The sequence below is a fragment of the Grampus griseus genome (genome assembly GCF_964374135.1).
Source record: "Grampus griseus genome assembly, chromosome: 13".
Classification (NCBI taxonomy): Eukaryota; Metazoa; Chordata; class Mammalia; order Artiodactyla; family Delphinidae; genus Grampus; species Grampus griseus.
In genome coordinates this window covers 81687297-81712018 of record NC_139007.1, presented here as the reverse complement: position 1 = coordinate 81712018, position 24722 = coordinate 81687297, and the positions used below count along the sequence as shown (strand labels likewise).

The 24722-nt window shown below is 46.6% G+C and overlaps 1 protein-coding gene across 2 annotated transcripts in view; it reads left to right on the top strand.

The window, feature by feature from the left end:
• The window catches only part of PRKN (parkin RBR E3 ubiquitin protein ligase), a gene marked incomplete at its 3' end in the record, with an annotated part of 1266888 nt that extends 1247565 nt beyond the window's left edge, over positions 1-19323 (top strand). For both annotated transcript variants that reach the window (XM_082668938.1, XM_082668937.1), the window contains exons 11-12: positions 13443-13560; positions 19211-19323. In XM_082668938.1, coding sequence (XP_082525064.1) covers positions 13443-13560; positions 19211-19323 — 231 coding nt within the window. The remainder of the gene's footprint in view (positions 1-13442; positions 13561-19210) is intronic.
• Positions 19324-24722: the final 5399 nt, after the last annotated feature.

Sequence of the window (24722 nt, the reverse complement as noted above, 5' to 3'; positions counted from 1 at the left end):
GGAAACCAGAGCCTCTGTATCTGCAAGGCTCCAAGCTGCCCAGGTAGAGCACAGATTCCCAGGTGGGTCACTGAGAGTAATAATAAGTGGGGCTTACATTCCTACTCCCACCATCGTATTCTACCTACTGGAGACACGGTATCGTACTGTGGCTTTTTATTTAGACTGTAAATCTAGCACCTCAGGGTGGGAGGGAGACACAAGAGGGAGGGGGTATGGGGATATATGTATACATATAGCTGATTCACTTTGCTATACAGAAGAAACTAAGACACCATTGTAAAGCAATTATACTCCAATAATGTTAAAAAATAATAATAAAATTTTAAAAAATAAAAATAAAAGAATAGCACCTCATCTCCACTTACTGCTGGAGATGTAGGAGCTCCGGCTGCATCTTGAAAGGCAGGCCGATCACTAGGTCAGATCAGCAGCTCTGGATGATATGATGTGTGACAGGACCAGTGTGCACTATGGTCATGTGCCCTCTGTGACACGCCCTTTGCTAGAAAGTGGGTTTCCTTAGTCCAGTGTGATGTTATACAAGATCCCGTAAGCCTTCAGATGGTGGTTCTATCTGAGGCTCTGTTGTCAAGAAAGGCAAACCCATACCTAGAATAGGAGTCAGTTCCTGTCAAGATGGAATTTTTACCTCTCCCGGTAAAAATATAATCAACTTGACATGAGCAGGCAGATCGTCCTCCCTGAAGGATGTGCCGTACTAGGGACCTAATGTTGCCGGCACGTTGGACATTGGCAGTGGCAGTAGCTACCTCAGACTTGGCAAGGGAAAGCCGAAGCTATAGGGTCCGAGCAGAGCTGCCATCTTGCCCCCGTGATTGCTCCGTTCAGGAGCCCATTGACGAGCACTGGTGTGGCTGGCTGACGTCAACTGGCTGGACCATTCTACTTACTCGTTGAAGGCCCCTTTCTGTGGCCGATGCTCTCCTGTGGGCGTTAAAATGTTGTGTATTTCATGCCCGCTCTCACAATTCTATCCACGTGCCTTTTATGCAGACCTCGTGCCTTTTATGCAGACCTCCTTGTCTTCTTTGTCCTCATCCTGGATGCGCCACCTTCCTCCCGTGAAGGATTGCAGCTGACGCTCCAGCTGTGTGGGGCTCAGGAGCACGCTGGGAGCTTTTTCCAAACAGCGCCGCTCAGGACTCTGGACATTGCCATTGTGATTCTCTTACTGGCTTGCAATAAACTCCACGCGACATCTTTTCCCACCACACACACCTTGAATACCGTGGGGTCTGCCTATTTGTATGGCCCCAGAGACAGGACTGCTTGCACTGGAGCCAACCCAGGGCACAGCCCTTCGCAGCTCTGACACCACTCAAAGCTTCCAGGGCTCGTGTCCCACAGGGAATGGCCTCTTCTCTGGCAGCCAGCTGGCAAGTGTTCAACTTTGTCCCCTGCCCCATCGTATGGTCTGCGTCCTAGGACCACTCCTGGTACCAGCTGTCGTAGGTCACGTTCCCAGGGAAGCCGCCTCTGAGTCTGGCAGACGGGGGGTGTCTGTGGGCGTGCTCTCAGGAATGACACCTTAGGAAGAGAGGGAAGCAGGACAGAGCGGAGGGAGAAGCTGAAGCGATGCCGTTACAAGGGGAGATGAGGGGAGCTAGAGGCGGGCCGGCTCTTGAGAGCTGTCTCACCCTGCGTGCGGGGCTGGAGGCCGAACTTTAGCCCCCGTCCATCCATACGTCAGCTGGTCATTGGGTGTGCGTTGTCCCCACCTCCACAAGGAATGAGGCAGTGCTTTGACCTAGGGAAAGTCCTGTGTAGCATCTCAGCAGAGATGCAGCCAAAATTGCCCGCAGCTGGGGAAACCAGTACCCAAGGTGGGGCAGGGCTGCGGTGCAGCTAAGGATCACCAGCAGAGTCAAGACGAGAGACTCATCGAGGTGCTGACGAGGGCAGCGGGGATACAGAGGGGTGGTGGGTCTGAGGCAGGATCCAGACCTTGGCAATGAATTAGAGGACAGGATGAGAGCAGTAATGAGTTAATGTCAATGCTCCAATTTCCACCTTGGGTGAACTTGGGTGGGTAACAGTGCCATTCACTGGGAGAGGAAACACAGGGACAGAAGCAAGGTGCTCGGGGAGAGATGACGAGTTCACTCTGGACATCTCAGCAGAGGTGCTCGGCGGGTAAAGGAATAGATGCGTAGACCACCTCAGAGGGATGCCTTGGCTGATAAAGACACCGATTAATCATCTCCAATTGATCGCCCCTCACCCAGGACCCCTACCTCAACCTCCCCGGTTCTACCACCGGAGGCTGAGGGACGTGCCTGCCCTGGAGAAGGAGAGCAAAGCAGCGATGGCCCAGGAGGACTGGATTCCTGGGTGTGTTGGCTGACTCACTGCAGGCTTATCTCCTGGCCATTTACTGCTGTTCACACAGGTGCAGCCCCAGAATCGGGAGACGGGGGAATTTATTATCCCCAGAGGTTTAGGTCCACAGTTACTTGGGAGTGTAACTCCTGAATCGCCTGTTGGTTTAAGTAATGCGGCTTTATCAGTGCACTTCGCTCAGATTCTTGACCCCGGATGTGTAGGGTGGCAGACGTGCAGACACGTAGTGATGGTGCTAGAGCCCAGGGAACAGGCGCATCGTCCGCCTGTCATTCAGTAGGAAGGAGGAGAACGGGTGCAGAAGACAACACCGGAGCTTCTGTAGTGCCTTCCCCAAGCACTTGGTCTGTTGGCCCCGGGGGAGCAGAAATGGCCCTGGGCTACTGCTCAGGACAGGCTATGATCTCCTCCACTTCCGGGCAAGTTTCTCAATTCTTACAGCGTTTTTCCTCACCTGCCACACTGGGCCAGTAAGGTCTACAAACAATGGAAAGAGAATGTATGTGAAGGATTTTATGCCTTGTGAAGTGCTGCAGAATGGTACAGCTTTGAGGTTTGGGTATCTTTAAGGCTGAATGCTAAAAATGTCAGGCACTAGAGAGAGAAAATGAAAGACAACATTGAAAAACAAACAGGCACACTTCAGCGTGTGGACACACACACACACAACACAAACACATTCACACACTCATACTCACACTCACATACACACTCTCACAAACACATTCACACACAGTCACACTCACATACACACACTCACTCTCACACACACTCACACTCACTCATTCACACATCAAACTCTTACCACGCAGGCCCAGGGCTCCGTCTCTCCGACAGCCCCTCCTGTCCTCCAGCAGTTGTTCTCTTCTCCTCCGGGGCCATCAGTGGAGAGAGAGAAACTGGGCTGCCCGCAGCGCTGCCTGGGGCTTCAGCCTCTCTCCCTCGGGGGTTTCTAGACGCCTCCCCAGCCCCAGGAGTTCCACGCAGCCTGGTGTCCACACTGAAGGACACGATCTCCCCGGTCCCAGCCGGAGCTCAGCCCTCCTCGCAGACACCAGGCCAGAGTCCCCGCCTCGGCTGCCTCCCCGCGTGGGGAGCTCACGTGGAGCTGCCCCGAGCCCTCTGGATCCACGCGGGTTTAGGAGTCCTGGCCGGCTCGCTAGAGGAGGCCTGAAAGCACAGCCCTCACCTGAACCCGCTTGTCCAGACCCTGCGCCCCAGACTCAGGAGCAGCTGTTGGAACAATGCCATCACGTGGAAAGTATTTTTACAGAAACTTGTTACCACACACATATACCCCCCACACACACACCACACAATATATTCAACACACATATATCGCATACACACACATATGTGGTATATCTGCATGTGTATACTCAACACAGACCACACACCCGTGCCCCATACACACCCCACCCCACATAAACACTCACCACACACACAACACATACGCACATCACACACCAAACACACACACCTCACATACACACTCACCATACGCATCACAGATACGCACTCACCACAGACGCACGCACACCGGGGACTGTTTCATCCCCCCCCAGCCCCCACCCCCCCCACCCCCCCCAGCCCCCACCCCCACCCCCCACCCCCCCAGCCCCCACCCCCCACCCCCCCACCCCCCCCACCCCCCCCACCCCCCCCCCACCCCGCCAGCCAAGAAGACGTGCCCTGGAGATTCCCTGCATTTCCTCCTCGAGCAGGAAGAGGGGAAATACCTGCAGAGCTCCTCTCAGCCACCAGATGGCGCTAAATCCTTAGGGGAAATCATATATTTTTAAAGAAATGGTGGCCACAAGTGAAGTGACCTGGGGAAAAAGGAGTGTTCACTGCTTTCAGTTGACAGCAGGGGTGGGAGACTCAAGACAGGCGCAGCATCTCTGAGTGAAGTACAGACTTGAAAAACTAAGACCTGGATCCTGGCTTCAATGAATCCTTTATTCACTGATTGATTTGAAATGGGGGGGGAATATATGTATTTATATATTGCCATCCGCAGGACAGGAGGTCTTGTAGACCAATTGTAGGGAAAATAATTCATCTGCTCTCCCTGATCACCTCTTATCAAATGAAGCAGTTGCCGAACACATGCGTGAAGGGTCAGCACATTTTAATTTATTGCTGTTGCTTTCCAAGTTTACCTTTAATTTCTTTCAGCCAGAACTCAGTGTACATCTCTTATACGATCATCCCTATCCTATGAGGAATCCGTGGTCAGGCAGGACGGTTTTGAAGTCAGACTGATCTGGTGTTGAAAATGAGTCTCGGCCGTGACTAGCTGTAATGGTTGATTTTTGTGTGTCAGCTTGGTTAAGCTATGTTGCACGGTTTTTTTTGTCAAACACTAGTCTCCGTGCTGCTGGGTTGGTATTCTGTAGATGTGGTCAACACCTACCATCAGTTAGCTGACTTTAAGTAAAGGAGATGACCTGTGATGTAGGTGGGCCTCACCTAATCACTTGAAGGCCTTAAGAGCAAAGACTGAGATTTCCCAGATGAGAAGGAATTCAGCCTCCTGGCTGTAACATAGACACTCCACCTGTGTCTCCAGCCTGCCCTACAGATTTTGAACTTGTCAGTTCCCATGATCCCATGAGCCAATTCCTTAAAGTAAATCCACATATTTTATACATACATATATATCTTACTGGCTCTGTCTCTCTAGAGAACCCTAACTGATACATGAACTGTAGTCATCATTAAGTGAATTATGTAACCTCTCCAAGCCTTGCTTTCCTCATCTGTAATATGATGTTGTAAATTAAAAAGGATTTAATGAACAATGCATGCATTACGCCTAGTGTGGAGCCTGACAAATCACAGTGTGCAGTAAACAAGGTGGTTCTTTCCTCATCCATCCTCATTCCAGCACACACACACCCCACACGATTACATCAGGCTGCAGAGATTCGACGTCCACATTCGAGACAACGTGTGCTCTAGCACACACACACCATTCCTTGTATCTGTGTTGACTGCAGTGTATGCAGATGTTCTGCTACTTCTCACAAGGTAGTCCACAGACCAGCTGCTTGGGCATCACCCAGGAACATGTCAAGACCTACTGATCCAGAAACTGGGAGGAGGCTGTTGGCGAGCTCGGGGGGCGGGGGCGGGGGTGGGGGTAGGAGATCTACAGCAATTTGTGTTTGAACAAGACCTCCAGGTGGTACTAATGCAAGCCACAGGCTAAGAACCACTGTTCTGCTAACTTGTAAGCGCTACAAGGCAGGTTTTTTTCGTTTGTTGTTTGTTGATCATCTCTTTTGTTTGCATAGCCCTGGTACCTAGAACAGTGCCTGGCACATCACAGGCGTCCAGCACATATTTGCTGAATGAAGGGATTTCTGTGCCAGCTCTAGCAAAGAATAACAGTCAGCTTTGTACCAGAGTATCTACACTTTACACAAAGGACAAGCTTGTTCTCTGCTCTGGCTTCCTCTGTGCATTAGTGATGCTTCCACATTCAGAATCCTTTCTACATTGATAATTTTAGTCATTACCGACCTGAGCAAGCCATGAACTAGCGATCTCCATCATCCAGGATACAACTTAGCTTATCTTCCTCGCTCAAGTGCAGTTTTTCCCATTTGTCAATGTGTGATAATAGCTGAACACAAAGAACTTTAAAATTCCCATTAAATGATACCTATTAATAATCTTTTTTTAACATCTTTATTGGAGTATAATTGCTTTACAATGGTGTGTTAGTTTCTGCTTTATAACAAAGTGAATCAGTTATACATATATTCCCATATCTCTTCCCTCTTGCGTCTCTCTCCCTCCCACCCTCCATATCCCACCCCTCTAGGTGGTCACAAAGCACCGAGCTGATCTCCCTGTGCTATGCGGCTGCTTCCCACTAGCTATCTATTTTACGTTTGGTAGTGTATATATGTCCTATTAATAATCTTAATATTTATGCTGTCCCATTTCCCCATCAATCTTAAAATATGCTAATAGATGTTATTTATTTACTTTCCTTCCTCTCTGCGAAGCAGTCGAGGTCCCGTGGGGCAGGGCTATATAAGGTCTAAGTGGCGATCCAAGTGGTGCTTGGTACCACCCATTGCACTAAGAACAGAAATCACCACTGTTAATGCCATCATCAAGTATATTCTTCCAAACTGAATTTGAGAGCGTGGCCCGGGAAGTTGGGAACTTAGTGCAGAGAGTGCAGCCCCGGCCAGACGCTCCGTTACATCCTAGCACTTAAATTATTTCTTTCTAAATACACATAGAGATAAAGATATACAGAGTAGTTATTTCTGGTATATGTTTATTATATAAATTAATACTATATAAATACATATACTCCCCCGAAAAGAGAGAGTAATAACAGTTCCAAGAATCTTCGGGCCTGAAAGGGGGATGCGGTGGTCCGACTCACCAGCAGGGGGCGCGCTGCTCACAAGCAGGGGTCTTGGACCAGAACACCTGACCGTGCTGTGACTCTGGGGAAGTTGGGACCCGCTTCTTTCTGTGGAGGTGGGAGTTTTCAGTAAGGATGTGGCAAGTGAGTGCTGTCTGGGCATGCAATTTTGATAATAAAGGTGAACATTTCAAAGTTGGCATTCACCTGAAAGCATTCACAATCTGAATTAAGCCAGCTGTTTTCAGGGATTCATGGCCATCTGATCCTTTTTGGAAAATAGATTTAAAGTGACTTTTAGAATTAGGATATACTTGTCTGATTATTGACTAAACAGATGTCACAAATAAGCTTCCTAAAGCAGGAAAGATGACATGAATGCGAACAGTCTCTCAAGTTGTTCTAACTTGCATACGTATTAACAGGGTCTCCTAGGCACAAATTTTAAAGCCTCTGTGGGGGCGCTTTGCTTCGGTTTACCTGTGTTTTTTAAAGGAGACGTCAGCAGTCTTTTCGGTTTATACAAACTCCTACAGTCTGATAGTCTCATCTCTATAAATGCGAGGTGAGGACAATTATGACAAGATAATGGTTATGATCATAGAAAAGACGAACTTGGCATTCACGGGGCACCAGGCTATTTGCTAAGCGCTTGTATTCTTGACTCACGACCACCCTTGTGAGGTGTGGACTGTATTCGTCACACGTGCAGATGAGAAGGGGCTGAGGCTCGGTGTCTGTCCACGGTTACCCAGCAAGTAAAGAAGGATGCTGGCATTTAAACCCAGGCACTGATGACTCCAAAGCCCTGCTCTGAACCACTTCCCATGACACGGACACCTCTAAGTGTTCACTTAACAATGATCACCTTATAAACAAAACCCATGGTCCCTTCTTGAGCCACAGGCTGTCTGTCATGCCAATACTTGACCTCGCTGAGGCAATTTTGAAGGTATATAGGAGACTGTAGGAAATTGCTATTTTTAGCCATCAACTATGTAAGAAGAGAGACTTGTCCCATTCCACCCACACCGCATCCCGCCCCCTCCCCCGCAATCGCACTCACACACGTTCCTCCTCACGAAGGGTGAACAGAAAGCAGGCACAAAGGTCTGTGCAATTAACCTAAGTGTCACACTGCCCTATATGAGCCACAGTTAATCACTGGTAGGACGATAATGCTGAGTGACAACCACCTTCACCTCCTGGCAGCACAATGACAACCCACTGCTTCACAGCTTGATGACTAAAGGCGTAAGAGAGGGTGAGTTTATCCAACTAAACATGCTTTCCAGGCCCAAGTGAGATGGCTCCCAAGCCTCCCTGCACCCCACAAGCCCCCAGGGCGTTTTTAAGGATTCACATTTCTGGACCCCATTCCAGACCTACCGAATCCAAATCTCCAGGTGTGAGCACAGGCAAAGGTGTGCGTGTGTTTCCTAAATCCCTAGGTGACCCTGTAGCAGTGGGCATCCGGCCTCTGTTCGCTATCGTTCCAGAAGGATTTGAATATCAGTATCAAGGATACTCATAAAAGATGCTAAGCAGAGATCTCAGCAGAAGAGACTTGATGACAACCCTTTTCCCCAGGGATTGAAAGTCGAAGGTCTAACACAGTCATCTGGGCACATGAGGGTGATCCAGAGCTGTGTTTCTTTGTTCCCCACGTCAGTTAGGCCAGCAGCAGTAGAGGTGGGTCTCTGGCTGTCCTTCCACATGGATCCAAGTGGGAGACGCGGAAGAAACAAGAATAATGTTGATGCGGGCAGAGGCCTCCTGAGAGGTTTTGGGCGCTCTCCATGGCTCTGTTCTACCAAGGAGGAAGGAAGCCCACAGTGTTAGGGGCAGTGGGACTATCAGAGATGAAAAGGACAGAGAAAAGGCATTGGCTTTGGCAACTGTGGCCTCACTCATGTCCTTTCTTAGAATAGTTTCAGCAGGTCAGGCAGAAGTGAGATCCAGCCACACAGCAGTGGGTCAAAGAGTGGTGGAGAGTGAGGGCGTCGGCTGGGCGCAGAGGAAGCAGAGATTTCCCGCCCCTCGGCCTCAGGGTGTGGAACCACTCTGTGACAGTGCCATGGCCTTCAACCCTTAGTCCTCTCTGTAACATGTGACATCATCGTGAAAGAAACTGTAGCAGCAAAAGCACAGGGTCTGAAGTCAGAGCCCAGGGGTTATACACTGAACCTGCTGCTGAGTCTCTGTGGCCGCAGGCAAGTTCTGTTGCTTCTTGAAACTGAGGTTTCTTCCTCTGAAATAGTTGACAGCAGCCCTACCTATTAGGAAGGCTACAATCGCTAAATTAAATGATCTACTCCAAGCTCCTGACAGAGAGCACAGCCTCCTAATATAATAGACATGGTCACTGTTACTTCTTTTTTTTTAAATTAATTTATTTATCGGAGTAGCATTGCTTTTCCCTGTTGTGTTAGCTGCTGCTGTACGATGAAGTGAATCAGCTGTATGTGTACTTATGTCCCCTCCCTCTGCAGCTGCTCACTGCAAACCTATTACAGCTTTGTAGCCGTCACGGCACGATTCTTAGACACAGCTCTGTGTTCTTCATGGAATCAATGGGAAAACCAGCCAGAGGACAAGAGAGCTGGTCCCATGAGCATGTGAGGAACGGGATGCCATGCCATTTAATTTATTGATTTACTTTTAAAAAAGTTAAACTACAGTTGATTTACAATATTGTGTTAGTTTCAGGTGTACAGCAAAGTGATTCGGTTATATATATGCATACATATACATTTATGTGTGTGCATATCTATAGATTCTTTTGCAGATTCTTTTCCATTATAGGTATTATAAGATATTGAATATAGTTCCCTGTGCTATACAGTAAATCCTCGTTGTTTATCTGTCTATATATAGTAGGTGTATCTGTTCATCTCAAACTCCTAATTTATCCCTCTCCCCCTACCCCCCCCTTTCCCTTTTGGTAACCATAAGTTTATTTTCTATGTCTGTGAGTCTATTTTTTTCATAAATAAATTTATTTGTATTACTAAACATATTTATTTTGTACTCTGCATCTGATCATTCCAATCTCCACAACCTTTGCTGGTCAAGTTCTGCAGTTTTGCATTTCTGCCACTTTCACTCATGGTAGCTTGTTTTCGCCTGTATTTGGTGACTTTTTTTATTGTGATCCCAGACTTCTTGGAATTTTATTTGTGTGATTTTTTTTTTTCTTTTTGAGGTTTGTCTTTTTAAAGTGCATTACTCTACAAAAAATATTTTTGCTTCAGCCAGGTTCTTGGGTATACTGCCAATCCAGGAGTATTTCAAATTAACTTTTTGGCGTGAGTCCATTTTTAACCTAATCAAGTGGTATGAATTCTTTTCACAAACGCTGTGCATAAGGCTTAGTGGTTGGGAATTCTTAGAGGAACTTTGTCTCTCCGACCTGCTCCACCATAGGACGAAGGCTGAGACCAGCACATAAGTTTTTTTCATCAATTCTTTATCAATTCTCTCTTCTGGGAGAATTTTTCCACCTTCCACCCTGCTCTGGCCCAGGTCCCATCTCTGCTTGTAAAGACCAGGCCTTGGGCAGCCTGGGACTAGGAAAATAGCCCCATAGCAAACACCAGATTCCTCCCTCCCTGTACCAGTAAGATTTTCTCTTTCTTATCCTAACCTTCAGGGATTTTCCTGACTTTTCCATCAGATAAACCGTTAAGCAAAAACTTTTCTTGCATATTTCATCCAGCATTTTTAGGTATATAGACCTCGGAGAAATTGCACTTAGCATGCAGTGCGCCATATTGCTGAAAAGTGGCATCTTCAAATTAGTCTTTGATAAGTAACATTATATATTTCTCTGATCTGTATGCCTCCAGTAAGCAATTTTAAACCACTGCTACAGAGTTACAAGCTCCTGAACCTTAAAAAGAGAAGCTGGGGACATAGGATCGGGAAGGGTATTTGCTATGTTCACTTGGGGTTAGGACCACACGTGATCTGAGCTGATTGGAAGACGCGTACTTGAGACACAAAGCTACTTACTAAATCTTGTGTCGGTTCTCATTCATCACAGCTTTATCACTGGGCTCTGGGCCATGAGTGGTCTTTACATTGTCCCAGAGCCAAAGGAAGTTTTCCGTGACCTGTGGTTGCTTCTTAGTGTTAAACTGATTCTGCTTTGTTCTAACAAAGTATTTACAAATCACATGACGTCCTCTGAGTTACAAAGGAAGTTTCCTTTGTGAACGGGAGAGCTGATTAACAGAAAGAAATTGGTTTCACCTCAATGACCACCATCAGGGATGCACCCCACATGCCCTTGCTGGTTCACGGGGTCCTGTTCCAGACGATTGTCAGGCTGCTGCCTTCATGGGATGTGTCATTTGTTCACTGACTCAGCTAAAATGTACCGAGTGCCTGCTAGGTACCATGTACTGTGCCAGACACTGGAGAGAAGAAGAAGACACAAACGTGATCTTGGCCTTGGATGGATTCACTTTCTATTGGAAATAACAGAAAAATAAATACTAATTACCATAAAAACCATTAAATGCTGCAAACGAGGTGTAAACACAGTTATTTACCTCCTAATACTTCATTCTTAAAGAGTGAAAACTTAAACATTTCAAAAAAATTTAGAATCTAATGATGAAATGATAAAAATTGGATTCGTATCTGGGATGAAGGATCCACTCACCAGATTCCACATCTGATCTAGGTCCCTCTCTGCACTGTGGTATCTGAGGATGATTGCTCTACTTACTGACACTGTCGTTTCTTTTTGGCTGTGTTGGGTCTTCGTTGCTGCGCGCGGGCTTTCTCTAGTTGCAGCGAACGGGGGCTACTCTTCGTTGCGGTGCGTGTGCCCCTCGCTGCGGGGGCTTCTCTTGTTGCGGAGCACGGGCTCTAGGTGCGTGGGCTTCAGTAGTTGCAGCGCGTGGCCTCAGTAGTTGTGCCATCTGGGCTTAGTTGCTCTGCGGCATGTGGGATCTTCCCGGACCAGGGACTGAGCCCACGTCCCCTGCATTGGCAGGCGGATTCTCAACCACGGAAGCCCTGACACAGTCGTTTCTGAGCACAGCCATCACAGCACCACTTGCTTTCACTCTCACCATCTAGAAAACCTGCTAAGAGACCATGGTGCTGGTGGAGACCCCGTGTGTGAGCATCTCTGGTTTGGGTTTCCATCCTTCAGGTTTTCCAGATTTTTGATTTGATCGGCCCTGGTGCTGTTATACACGAGGGGAGCAGCCTGAAACCTGGCACTTGGCGTTTTTACTACTCAGAGGCCTCCTTTGTAGAATAAGTTTGACAGCTGCCTGATTTCTCTAGGTTACTTTGATGGGCCACTGAAATGATGGAGATCAAAGTGTAAAAAACAATGTGTTACAACTTTGTAAAGTGTCATCAATGTTATTATTAGAGTAATATCAGAGTATTAGAGCATTTCATGTCATTTGATTTCTTCACTAATTTATATTTTAAGTCATTTTTAGTACTTTCTTAATCTAAAAATAGCTCTGGGAATGTTTTAAGAGTCATTACAAATTAATAAAATGCCCCGCACGTTCGTATTAATTTTAAAGCATAGAAGAAAATAATTTAATACCATAGAGGCCAAGAAGGAAGGGTTCTGTTTGGATTAACATTTTGAAATATACTTCTAGACCACAGAGTTCTTGTACTAAATCCCAAAATGTACCAATTCTTTTTCTGCATGTGTCATTCAACACTGAAGTAAGTGAAGAGATTGTAGTGTCTGAACAATTAGACAGGCACAGAATACCTTCGGCGGCTCCTTTGAAATCCCTCCTCCTTTTCGTGGTATATGAGTCAGGGGTGATTCGTTCCTCTGGCTTGAATAATGTTAGCAAACGTTTCTGAGAGCTTGCTGTAGGTCTGGAGGTCATTCTGTTATCAGGTAATGTGTGTCAGATACTCGTCCTGAACCTTCAAAGAAATTAACCCACCTGATCCTTGATACCACAATGCACTAGGCATTTTGATTTCCATCTGAGATGGGAACTTTCAGAGAGTTAAGGAATGTTCCCAAAGCCACGCACCCAGGTGGAGCTGGGATTGGAACCCAGGCGGCTCTGGCTCCAGAGCCCAATCTCGACCTCTAGCTGTTCCCCATTCCTGCTGCCACTCCTCTGTCATATCAGCTTCACCTCCCTGTTCCTGCCCCGTCCTGTCTGTGACCACGTTCCTGTCCAGGTGCAGGAATGAAAGATAATAAGATGTTGAAGAAAGTTTAAAAACAAAGATTTTGGAGTCACACGGACTCTGCTGCCTATCAGCTGTGGGCAGTTGTTTGACATGTCTAGTCCTCGATCTAAAATAAAAACTAGTACACTCACCTGATGAAGCGTCTAGCAAGAAGGTTTTAAGAGTATGTGTCACCTTGCCTGCATGTTAAGCACCCACTAGATGTTATGTGTTACAATTATTCAAGACCATAAAAAAGAGGAACTCAAACTGCGAAACTGCAGTCTTGTCTTAGCTCGTAGGCACAGGCCAGATGCTGAAACCATGTTGGTGCTTGGCCCTGCATGGCCGGAGCCGTCCGCCACTTGTCGAGTGAGTTTACTGTTGAGCTTCTTGCCTGAAGGCACTTCCGTCTCTAAGAACTTCCTGTGCAGTGTTTCAAGGGACCCACGTGGAGCCCACTGTGAAGATCTGACTTTCAGCTCCTTCTGTCTCATTCACCCAGGCCTACCGAGTTGATGAGAAGACGGCAGAGCGGGCTCGGTGGGAGCACGCCTCCAAAGAAACGATCAAGAAGACCTCTAAACCCTGTCCCCGTTGCCACGTTCCGGTGGAAAAACATGGTGAGTCTGGGCTGGGCACGAAGTGAGGGCGTCTCAGGGCGTCGGCTGCGTGGCTGGGACAGTCAGGGGCTCTACGAGGGCTTGCTAGCTGGGGAGTTCAGCGCTGGGACTTTGGCGCCATCTGGCCAGAGTTTGAGTCTCAGCTCTCTCACGTCAAGCTTCTTAGCCTCCTAAGCTGCAAGTCCTCTTCTGTAAAATAGAGCTGATAACAGAAGCTGCCCCGCAGCAATAGAACCATATGACATGGTGGGTGGCAAATGCCTCCCGGTGCGTGACAGAGGAAGCACTCGAGAAACGCTGACTGCCCTTATTATTATTTATTATTAACACTACTGAACACTTTGCACCTGATTTTTAAAAACAAGTGCTAGGGAGACGTTCCAGTCCAGTATTTCCCCCAGAGCGCCCTCCACACTACTCTGGTGTCTAGAGATACTCAGCGGGGAAAGGCAGGTACCACCACGTCACATACATCTGACTCTCGCTTCCCACTGTATCCCCTCTTGGAGAATAACAGCAAGGAAAACAACTGACTTGTACTGAGCACTTACTGAATGCTGGTTCTAAGTCCCCTTCGAGTATCAGATCATTTAATCCTCACAGACACCACATAAGGAAGCTACTATTATCCCCACTCGTAACATACATTCAAGCCGTTCAGAATGCCTTTTGTAAAGAAATCTGTTTAACTTGGTGTAACCGGTTGGTTCGCAATTTTTTGGCCATTGAACTCTCTCTTTCACGTCAGTGATTCCTGTCCCTTTGAACACGGGACACGCTCCGGGCTCTGGTTTCACCATCCCTGTGGCAGGAGAGTTAGTGCCTTATGTTGGGGTGACGCTTGGCTCCGTCATTAAACTAGCCTTTCCATGAGTGTGTCTCTGAATGGGACTTTTGCCTTCTACCAGCTTCTCTCTAAATTTCAAGCATGGGAGGGGATAACTTGGGGACACCTCTGGATGGATGAAACGACATTCACCGTAGTCAGGGGCTCCCAGGAGCCCACGTGTATCTGCTGCTTTGCACAGCTTTACGGGCTTAGAAACACCACCGTCCGTATTCAGATGGTTCTCCCTGGGGATAGTCTACACCCAGGGCAGCGTCTCCCTTCCCTTATACGTGTGGTCACGTCCATGCATCCTCACACCCTGGGAGCCACAACAGCTGTGGGGAGACCTGAGAGAGCTCCTACCAGAAGGAGCCCCTCCCGGCTCCCGGCTCCTTGCCTCCTGCCATGTGGCCCCATGTAACCGCTGGAGGCCACTGAGAGGGAGACCAGCTGGGCTCTGGGGACACGACCATGCTCGTGGCTGTGGTTTTTCCTCCCCCCGTTGACCTCCCCCTGCTCTGATGCCTGCTCTGTGTGATCGTGTGGTCTGGGGGCCATCGCTGTGTAGCCCTCCGGGCTCTGTAGTGTTGCTGGAAGTCAAACTCTAGTCTCTATTCAGAGCATTCCTCTGGCCTGCCCCCTTCCCAGGGGCCCTGCTACCTCGCGGGAGCCGGCGGGGCACCCATGCCATCCACCTTAAAGCCGTCCCAGCCCAGCACCCAGACTTCTTTCTAAATGTGGAACACGTCAGTACGTGCGCGGTAGGGTCAGCAGCGTTAGCTCGGCAGAGAAATAAACGAAGCACAGGTACTGTTTTTCCCACGTTCTCTTCACTGGGCCTTCACTAGCCGCCCTTATTATTACATATTATTAACACTATTAAATACTTTGCATCTGATTAAAAAAAAAAAAGAAGATGGTAGGGAAACTTCCCGGTCCAATATTTCCCCAGAGTACTCTGATATCTAGAGATACTCACTGGTTTGTCGGGGCTGAGAGCTGGCCTGCTGTGCGTGAAACCCAGCCCTCGGCCCCAGGGTGGGCCCTGAGGCTCTCTTTCCTCAGAAGAGTACCCGATAAATAAATATTTGTTGAATTTAAAAGGAGCTAGGAAAGGAGATAGACACATAAATAGATAACCTTATAAAATATGACAGAGAAAACAAGCTAGTAAAGGAAGACCTTGTGGTTAAGAGACGGCTTCCTGGTGGAGATGATGCCTGAGCCGAGAATAAGGGTCAGGGTTACGAGCCAGGCAAGGACGTGGCAGAGAAGCCTTCCCGGCAGCCAGCAGGTGCAAAGGCAGGTAGAGCATCAGCGCCGGTGTGTGCGAGAAGCCCAGCTGTTTGGAGTTCCTGGAAAAGGTTGAGGAGCATCTGCTCAAACGGTGGGTGGCAGGAATGTAGGGCCCGGAATGACATGCAGGGCTTGGACCTGATTCTGTAAGACAGGGAACTGCTCCGGGCTGTGAGGCCAGAAAACGACGTGCTCAGGCCTGCCTTGAGTCAGACCACACCTGCAGCCCCAGAAGGTAGAATTGAAGGGGTCAGGTGATTCCTGACTATAGACATGTTTCCTAATCTGGTTCTTTCTTTGAAATATTGTGATGTACTCTACGTGGAAAGCTCTGATTTTTCACCTATAGATTTTTGGTTTTAGTGTCTACAGCTGATTTTAATTTTTAACAAAACGTGCGTTCACTTTACAATAACCAGGATAGCATGTTAAAGGTGGATCCCCATTGGACACGCAATTCTGTCTCTTGGAATTTTGATTCCTTGCAAAAGGTCCAGGTACATGTGTTCCAGAGTATTCTCAGAATCATTAAATCATGAAAAATTGGAGCATATGCAGGTGTTCTTTAATGGATAGAGGGACAGGCAATCTTTAAAAGAATGAGGCAGAGCTAAATATATTAAAAAACAAAAAAATGCACAGAATATATTGTTGAGGGAAAATGCTTCTTCACGATTCTGTGTAGCGTATGATCATGAAGGACTAAAGGGAAGGTTTGTGTTTTCTCAAAATTTTGTTTGAATCAATTTGAGATGAATGACCCATACTGAGAAAGTGTCAGACAGTAACAACACATCTAGGAGTCTGGGATTAGGCAGGACTGGATTTCGTTTCAGGGAAACCTGATTCTCCCACTGGCTTAGAGGTCACACCTATAGATTTTTAACCTATGAACTGAAAAGCTGAAACTTTCAGCTTATTAATGATAGTCTCTACTGTTTTAAAGGATATCACTACGACCAGAACAAACTTAGGCTCCATTAGCAAGAAAAGCTAGTCTCATTATCTAGCTCTGTACCTAAATTCATAGCCTGTTTCCTATTCAACTGAATCCCAGAAAAGTAGTTCTCGCTTCAGCAAAGCTGTCATGATAATGAGAATTATTTCCATTTTAAACGCAGGCTGAACTTGGCACTCCCTCCTACAACGCCCTTTAATCCCCGGAAGTTCTTCCTTTACTTCCACCTCAAACAGATGAGATTCAGGATTCATTTTCTCTGCAGTAAGCGTCTGTTGCCCGTTAAATTTGCCTTCAGGTCATTCAAGAGCTTCTGATCGCTCATTAAATCTAAGGGCAGAGTGGCCAGTCCATGGTGTGTTGGCTGTGCACCGTTGGGGCTTTTCATGGTTTGAGCATCAGTCAGGAGACAGAATCCTCTAAGAGGGAAGCTAGACTTTCTCCATGCAAATATCCACACATGAGCACGGCGTGGTCAGCAGCTTCTTGCTCGAGTTTACGTTTAAGCCGGCAAGGCTTTTAGAATTGGAGTCCCTGACTCTTCTCCAAATTATGGGGTCTAGCATATTCCTTCCATGTTACACACCAGGAAGAAAAGAAAGTTAACAACATGAATATCCTCTCTCTTGCTATTTCCTTTCTTCTTATTCCACTGTGCCATTGTGAGTCTAGTTTCTATAATAAAATCTTACTTGTTAAAGCTAGTATTCCAGATCCGTTAAGATTTTGATATAATAGGCAAACATTCTCAACCTTTCATTCAGTCTCACTTAATAGTCCGTTGAATTTGAATACATTGCTTAAGCATTCTTTATGATATTCCAGAGAAATTTAAGTGATTATACAGTATTACATTATTTATTATATTATTGACATCCTAAGTGCACAATGAATAAATATGTGTTGAAAATTACACAATCCTGTAATTGTGTAATGCTAATTGGGAAATAGTAAGAGAAAAGTATCACACGTTTTTCCCTTTATTTTCCACATATTTGAATTTTTAAATGATCTTTAAAGCAAACCAAAAAGAAGTAGAAAACTATGGGATTTTAAATGCCCTTAAGTTGGTCTAAAACAAATGCCTTTAGTTACATAATCATAAATATTTTATATTAGTGCAAGCTCTCATGCCAAGCTTCTAATATAAAAATGAGACAACACTGGGCTTCCTTGGTGCAGTGGTTGAGAGTTCGCAGTGGCGCAGTGGTTGAGAGTTCGCCTGCCGATGCAGGGGACACGGGTTCGTGCCCCGGTCCGGGAAGATCCCACATGCCGCGGAGCAGCTGGGCCCGTGAGCCATGGCCGCTGAGCCTGCGCGTCTGGAGACTGTGCTCCGCAACGGGAGAGGCCACAACAGTGAGAGGCCCGCATACCACAAAAAAAAAAAAAAAAAAAAAAAAAAAAGATAGCACTGAAGCAATTCTTTGGAAAATTTGGCAAGAAAAAATGGCTTAACAAGACAACTGGTAAAATTGAACAATGGAGCACATTCAGTGCTACATGGAATTCAAGGAAAGACATTGCTTTTGATGGGTGATCTGGGAAAGTCACTCACAAACGGTTCTCTACATATAACTTCATACAAATAACTTTCTCTTGACTTCGCGGCAGACTTGGTGTCTGATCCCCAGAAGCAAGTAGGGAAAGTATTTAACAAATGGGGGAGGTGGGGAATCCCAAAATAAGGGACTTTTCATCTCATACTGGAAAGGCCCTGGTCCATGAAAGAAAGAACATTGGAATCACACACATCTTGGTTAAACCTCCGGCTTCACACTTAAAAGCCTTGAGACCTTGAGAAAATTCTACAACCAGTTAACACCCTCATCTCACAAGGTGCCGTTGAGGAATAAATGACATAACAGATGTAGCGCACCTAGTATTATGCATTAGTTTCTCGCTATCCTCATCTTAAATAAAATTTTGAATAGCATGAAGGAACCTATTCACTATTAAATGCTTTTGGAACAGCTGTCCCAACTCCTGTCTTATGAATTTTTTCAAGCCAAGTAACACTGAAGAAATGATAAAAATTACTCATAGTATATATTGATGTTATTATGTATTAAATTGTTAAATATATTATTGTATACTTAAAATATTAAATTTACTGTATATTTAAATAAGGAATCGACCCCGTCTGTGAAACACAAAGCGTTTGTCTTTAAATCCCATCTTAAGAGAAGTCAGTAAACTCAGATTTACAAGTAAAATTTGCCCTTGATGGACGTGTCATGCTTCGATCTCACTCATTTCTTTTTTTTTTTTTAATTTTTATTGGAGTATAGTTGATTTACAATGTTGTGTTAGTTTCAGGTGTACAGCAAAGTGAATCAGATATATATCTCCATTCCTTTTCAGATTTTTTTCCCATATAGGTTATTCTCTCATTTCTTAACGAATGTCAGAACTTTAGAACTTCCCAGTGGGCTTTCTGGTTTGTTTTCCTCAGTTCAGATTCTGCTCTTGGCTTGCAATAATTCTGTTAGGCAGCATTTCTGGAACAGAAGGTTGGTGCGGGAGTGTTTCCCGGGTGCTTATTTGTGGCCTCTGTCTGCCCACAGGAGGGTGCATGCACATGAAGTGCCCGCAGCCCCAGTGCCAGCTCGAGTGGTGCTGGAACTGCGGCTTGGAGTGGAACCGCGCCTGCATGGGGGACCACTGGTTCGACGTGTAGCTGGAGCAGTGGCCACGCAGGCGCACTCAGCCGCCATCCCGCTGGGAAACATACAGAGTGTCCTAGTGTCATCTGCTACTTCTCCTTTCTCTAAACACACACACACACACACACACACACACACACACTTCAAGTTCTTTCCAAAATCACAAAAACAGTTATAAGAGAAGCTCCCAGGATCCCTTTCATTGTGCCCCTGGGAAACAGCCAAGCTAATGGTGAGACCATCAGGACGTATTCACAGGCCTCGGCGATACGCGGACACCAGGGCACGGATGGCAGCGCAATTCGCCTTTTGTACGGGTTGTCATTCTTGAGTGAATTCAAGTCAGGCTGGAAAAATACACAGAGATTTCTCAGGTTCAATTACCTGCCTTTTACCTTCAGCAAACAATGGGAAGAAGCCTTTGGTGAGGTGGGAACTAGTTTTGAGGAACTATTGTCAGTGGTTCTCTCTAAGACTGACTGCAATGGATTCTGAGAACGACATTCACAGCTTAAAAAGCGATGCCCTTATTTAAATTTTCAGAAAGCATCTATTCCCAAAGAACACAGGCAATAGTCAAAACCATGTGTTTATCCCCAAGAATTCTGTTTTTATGTATTGCATTAATGAAATATCAACTCTGCACGAATCAGCTTGTCAACTAACTGAGAAATTATGAAACTTAATCTGAACATTGAGTGTTCAAATGTATAGGGAAGAAATCAAAACTTAGTGTACTTTCACTTCATTTAATTATACGCAACGTTAGAAAGATATTGTTTTTCTGAAAATATTACACAATCGAGAATCTGATTTTAAACATTCATTTTGAGCTTGGAGAATAAGCTCATACATCTGGCTTCACTGTCAATGTAATGAATAAGGTGCCTCTAGAGGGGACACTTTTAGAAATGATTTCATAATGATTCTCAGTGTTAACAAACATGCAGGTTATTAAAGCAGAATCTGTAGAGAAGGAGCGTTTCCAGATCATCAAAATGAAATTTTATGCACTTTCTGTCCACCTGGACCATGTTAACTATATTTTTTTGTATCAAAATATTTTATTCTGGACCCCTTTCAGATCTGATTCAGATTAAAGTTGTCAAAGCAACAGAGTGCAAAGGGAAACTGCAACAACAACAAAAATGTGCCTAAAAGGATAAAGGGGGTCATTGGGGACGAATCGCGGTGATACGGAACCAAAATACATTATAAGTGTAATTAACATGGCTCGGGACAGCCCACTCGGGGCTCTGCCCCCCCAACGGGTTATTCAGAGTTCTTTTCTCTAGGACGTAAACCCACACGAGAATACTTCCTCACGTTAACATGGCTTGAATTGGATTGGTGATCAAGTTTTCATCCTTTTTTTATTTTTGAGGCATTCACAATACATCAAAAAGAGCTGTGTTTACACTGAATGCGGCAAACCCCATCCTCCACAGCACAGCGTGTGATGGAAAAGTCAAACCACTGTCTTTGTTCTCGTCCGCCTTCTCAGGAAGATCGTGACCATCACTGAGGGTGTAATGACTCTCACTAGAGCACAGGGTTTCTTTTGGATTTAGAGACCCTGGAAATTATGAACTCTGTAGCAGGCCTTGTCTTTGTAGACGTAGGACCAGAAATCCTTGCTGGAGGGAGAGAGGGAAGGACCCCAGCAGACTCCCCCAGGACATCTGTCCCTCTGTCCCTAACCATCCATCCAGGGACAGTCCCCCCTCTCCGTCTTCCTCAGAGGTCCTGCAGCTGGGAAATGATAGGGGGGAGGCAGCCTCGTCAGTGGGAACGGCCTCACATGGCTTCACTCTGTCGGAAAATCCAACCTCCCCAGCACGGCCCAGAGGCTGCCACCTCCTGTCAGGGAGCCTATGGATGGTACTGAGATAGTGGAGAGCCAGTCTCCCAAGTAAGAAAGAGGCAGGTCACCAGGCTGGAGCCCCACATCCCCATGGCTGGCATCAGGGCTCCGCCTGGAACGCACGCGGGGCCTGCCTGCGAGTTACCAACAGTTCCAGCAGGTAGCAGCTCCGTACGCGGAGCCGGCAGGACAGTCAGGTGGTTCCCTCTGTAGGGGGGCACCCAGCATCTTATACCCGCCACAGCTTTGCGGTTTAATGACTTTGCTATTACTGCCCCCTCCCGATCTGCATGGTTTGTTGGGTGTGCCAGGCAGACAAGATTTGCTCCCACTCCTGCAGGCAGTAGACGTCCTAGGTCCCTGCTACTTCCCTGCTGGTACCTTCTTTTTCTTTTCAGAATAGAATACTGATTCTTAAAACAAGTTAAAGAACAAGCAGCCGCTGTAAATGAGTGTGAATCACAAACCACTATAAATGAACATGTCTGAGCATTGAACGGTGCAACAAACTGTGAATCTAGCAAAAGAACAGAAATAAAGTCTTTGCAGAAGAATCTTTACTTTCTCTGAACTGTGTAAAGAAATACTTGGCAACTATGTCTAAGGTTGTGCTCAAATTGTCAATAAAAGTATCCAAAGAGTTTCTGAGTCCATCTTTGAAGACATGTTATCAATAAATGCTGAAGGTGTGGGAGGGAAGCCCAGGACGTGTCCCTCGTGGCCCGAAAGGGTTACCTGGTGAGGCCGTGGCCATCGTGTCTCTATTCTGAGCTCCAGATGAACCCTGGCTGTTTTAAAACTAGGTAGTTTCTCCAGTGCTATCAAAATTTAAAAGGGCTCTACAAGGGGGAGGTGGGGAGAGGAGGGAAGGATTGGGAGTTTGGGGTCAGCAGATGCAAACTAGTATATACAGGATGGATAAACAACAAGGTCCTACTGTAGAGCACAGGGAACTATATTCAATATCCTGTGATAAACCATAATGGAAAAGAATATATATGTGTAACTGAGTCATTTTGCTGTACAGCAGAAATTAACACAACCATTGTAAGTCAACTATATTTCAGTAAAATTTTTAAAAATTTTTGACAGGGCTCTGAAAAGCAAACCATCACTTAAAAATCTAACAGTTACTTTCCTGCCTTCTCAGCATAACTTTTCTAATAACTGTTTAAAACAGAAGTTTGTGTTGGGAAAGACCGCGGGACTTTCTGCCATGTCACTGCAGAAACGTTGGGTGACTTTGCATTGCTCTCAGCGCGGGTGTGTTGACTCTGCGCTTCTTTGGCTCTGTGTTGGTGGCTGTGCATTGTTCACTTTACAAGGAGTCCGTGTCTCCATGATGTGGATGGAACATTCTTGGAGAGCTCCTCTACATATCTGGGGCAAGCAGCACACCCCGAGGGCCCCTGGTGCCAAACATCACAGGAAATGCTCTGAGGAAACACCACGTTTCTAGAAACGAAGACAGAGAAAGCGGTTGAGTGAGCGACTCCACTGCCCCCCTGGGTGTGAACCCTGGGGACAGTAACAGCAGCCACCTCGTGGGGCTGGTATGAGGACTACATGGATTGATTCACATAAAGCCCTTAAGACAGTGCCTTGCACCCGGGAGACATTCAGGAAGTGTTCCTCATTATTAATAGATGAACTAGTCAGTGGAGACCCCCGAACAAACTAACGAAAAGCACAGAACGAATGCAAACTAATTGCAGGCGCCGGGAAGGTGTGTGTGTCCCTTCACGGGGTTAGTGATTTCATGGAAGAGGCGGGTGACGGACTCGCAGTGGATTTCAGTGTGTTGGATCAGCTTCTCCACGGTCCCAGAAATTCTCCTACAAAGGCAAGTTGCCAGCTGTGTTTGAAAGGCTTGAAGGGACAAGATCCAGCTGTTATGCCGACTCTCCAGGGGGACAGTAAAGAGCTGACACTGTGAGTAGAGACGAGTAAGTGCAGGTGTGGCTACCGACTCAAAAGGAGCAACCGGGAGCGGGGAAGCTAACATCACTGGCGCACGCGTCCCACCCCCCGTTACCCTCGCCAGGCCACTTCTGACACCACGGAGAGTATCTATGTCAGTTTTGAAAAGAAAACCCTATTTCAAAACAACACTGGGCCTGTCTTCAGATTACCCACTGTGAATAAACTGTCCAACCACAAATATTTCAGAACTTTCACTGCAGTTTGAATAATCATGCAAAACAAGGCAGGGAGTATTTTCTGGGAAGATCCGTTTGGCGCTCACGTTGGTGACACTGTCTCAGTGGGACCTCGGTGTTCCCTGATCTCACCCTCTGATACGTAGGCCGAGAGAATCAACTTTGTCACTGTGTCGAGAGGTGTCCGGACCCAAGAAGATGGACTCACACTAATCTAGCTCATAAGAGAATGAGGTATGGAAGCTACAGGGTCAATTTACAATTTATATTTGCAAGGAGAAGCACACCTCCTGATTTCTCCTGAGATTTTCCATCTGCCCGGAATCTTTTCTTTACAGCCCCATCTTCCCCCTTTGCCTGGCCACCCTTAGGTCTCCGTTTAATCCACTTCTCCAGGAACCCTTCTCCAGCCACCCTGGTCTGCATTAGGGTCCCTTGCTCTGTGTTCCCAAAGCTGCACTACTTCCTGAGTCATAGTTGTCTGGTGTTTTTTCCCCAACACCAACAAGGTCCTCCCGACACCACTGGGTATCCTACGAGTCAATTCCGTCTGATGCTACCTACCCAGAGTACGTGTCAGAATCCACAGGTTGAGGGCTCAGCCCCTCAAGACCACCCCCGACTCAGACACCAGTCACAGGTCCCAGGTTGCCACCTATACTTCTGACCGACAGGCTATAAATCGGGGGTTTCTATGACCCAACCCCTCAAGTTCAATATTAGCCTGGAATGGCTCACAGAACTCAGGAAAGTGCTTTATTCACTGTTACCAGTTTGTTATAAAGAGTTCAGATTCAAGGACAGCCAATGAAGAGCTGCATGGGGCAGGCGTGGGATGGGGAGGGCTGTGCCGAGCGTCCATGCCCTCTGCGGGTGCCTCACCCTCCCCGTACCTCAACGTGTTCGCCAGCTGGGAAGCTGTCTGAACGCAATTGCTTAGGGTTTTTTAATGGAATTTGCCTTAAGTAGACACGATTGGTTAGATCGTTGGCCATTAGTAATTCACCTAACCTCCTGCCCCTCCCCCTCTCCCTTCCTTCGATGTCAGGGCTTAGGGCTAAAATTTCCAACCCTCTAATTGCGCCTTGACTTTCCTGACAGGCAGCCCCCATCCTGAAGCTACCTAAGGTCCGACCACAGTCATCTCATTAGCATACACATCACTCCAGGGATTCCAAAGGTTTTAGGAACCATGGGCCAGGAATCAAATATTTATTTTTTATATTTATTCATATTTATTATAATTCATTCATATATATATTTCATAATAGCATTTAACGTGTGAAACTTTAATCACTTATTTACTTATCTCTACCCCCCAGGAGCAGATAAGGAGAATATAACTATAGTACTCGCCTTTGTATCCACAATACCTAGTGCCGGGCCTGCC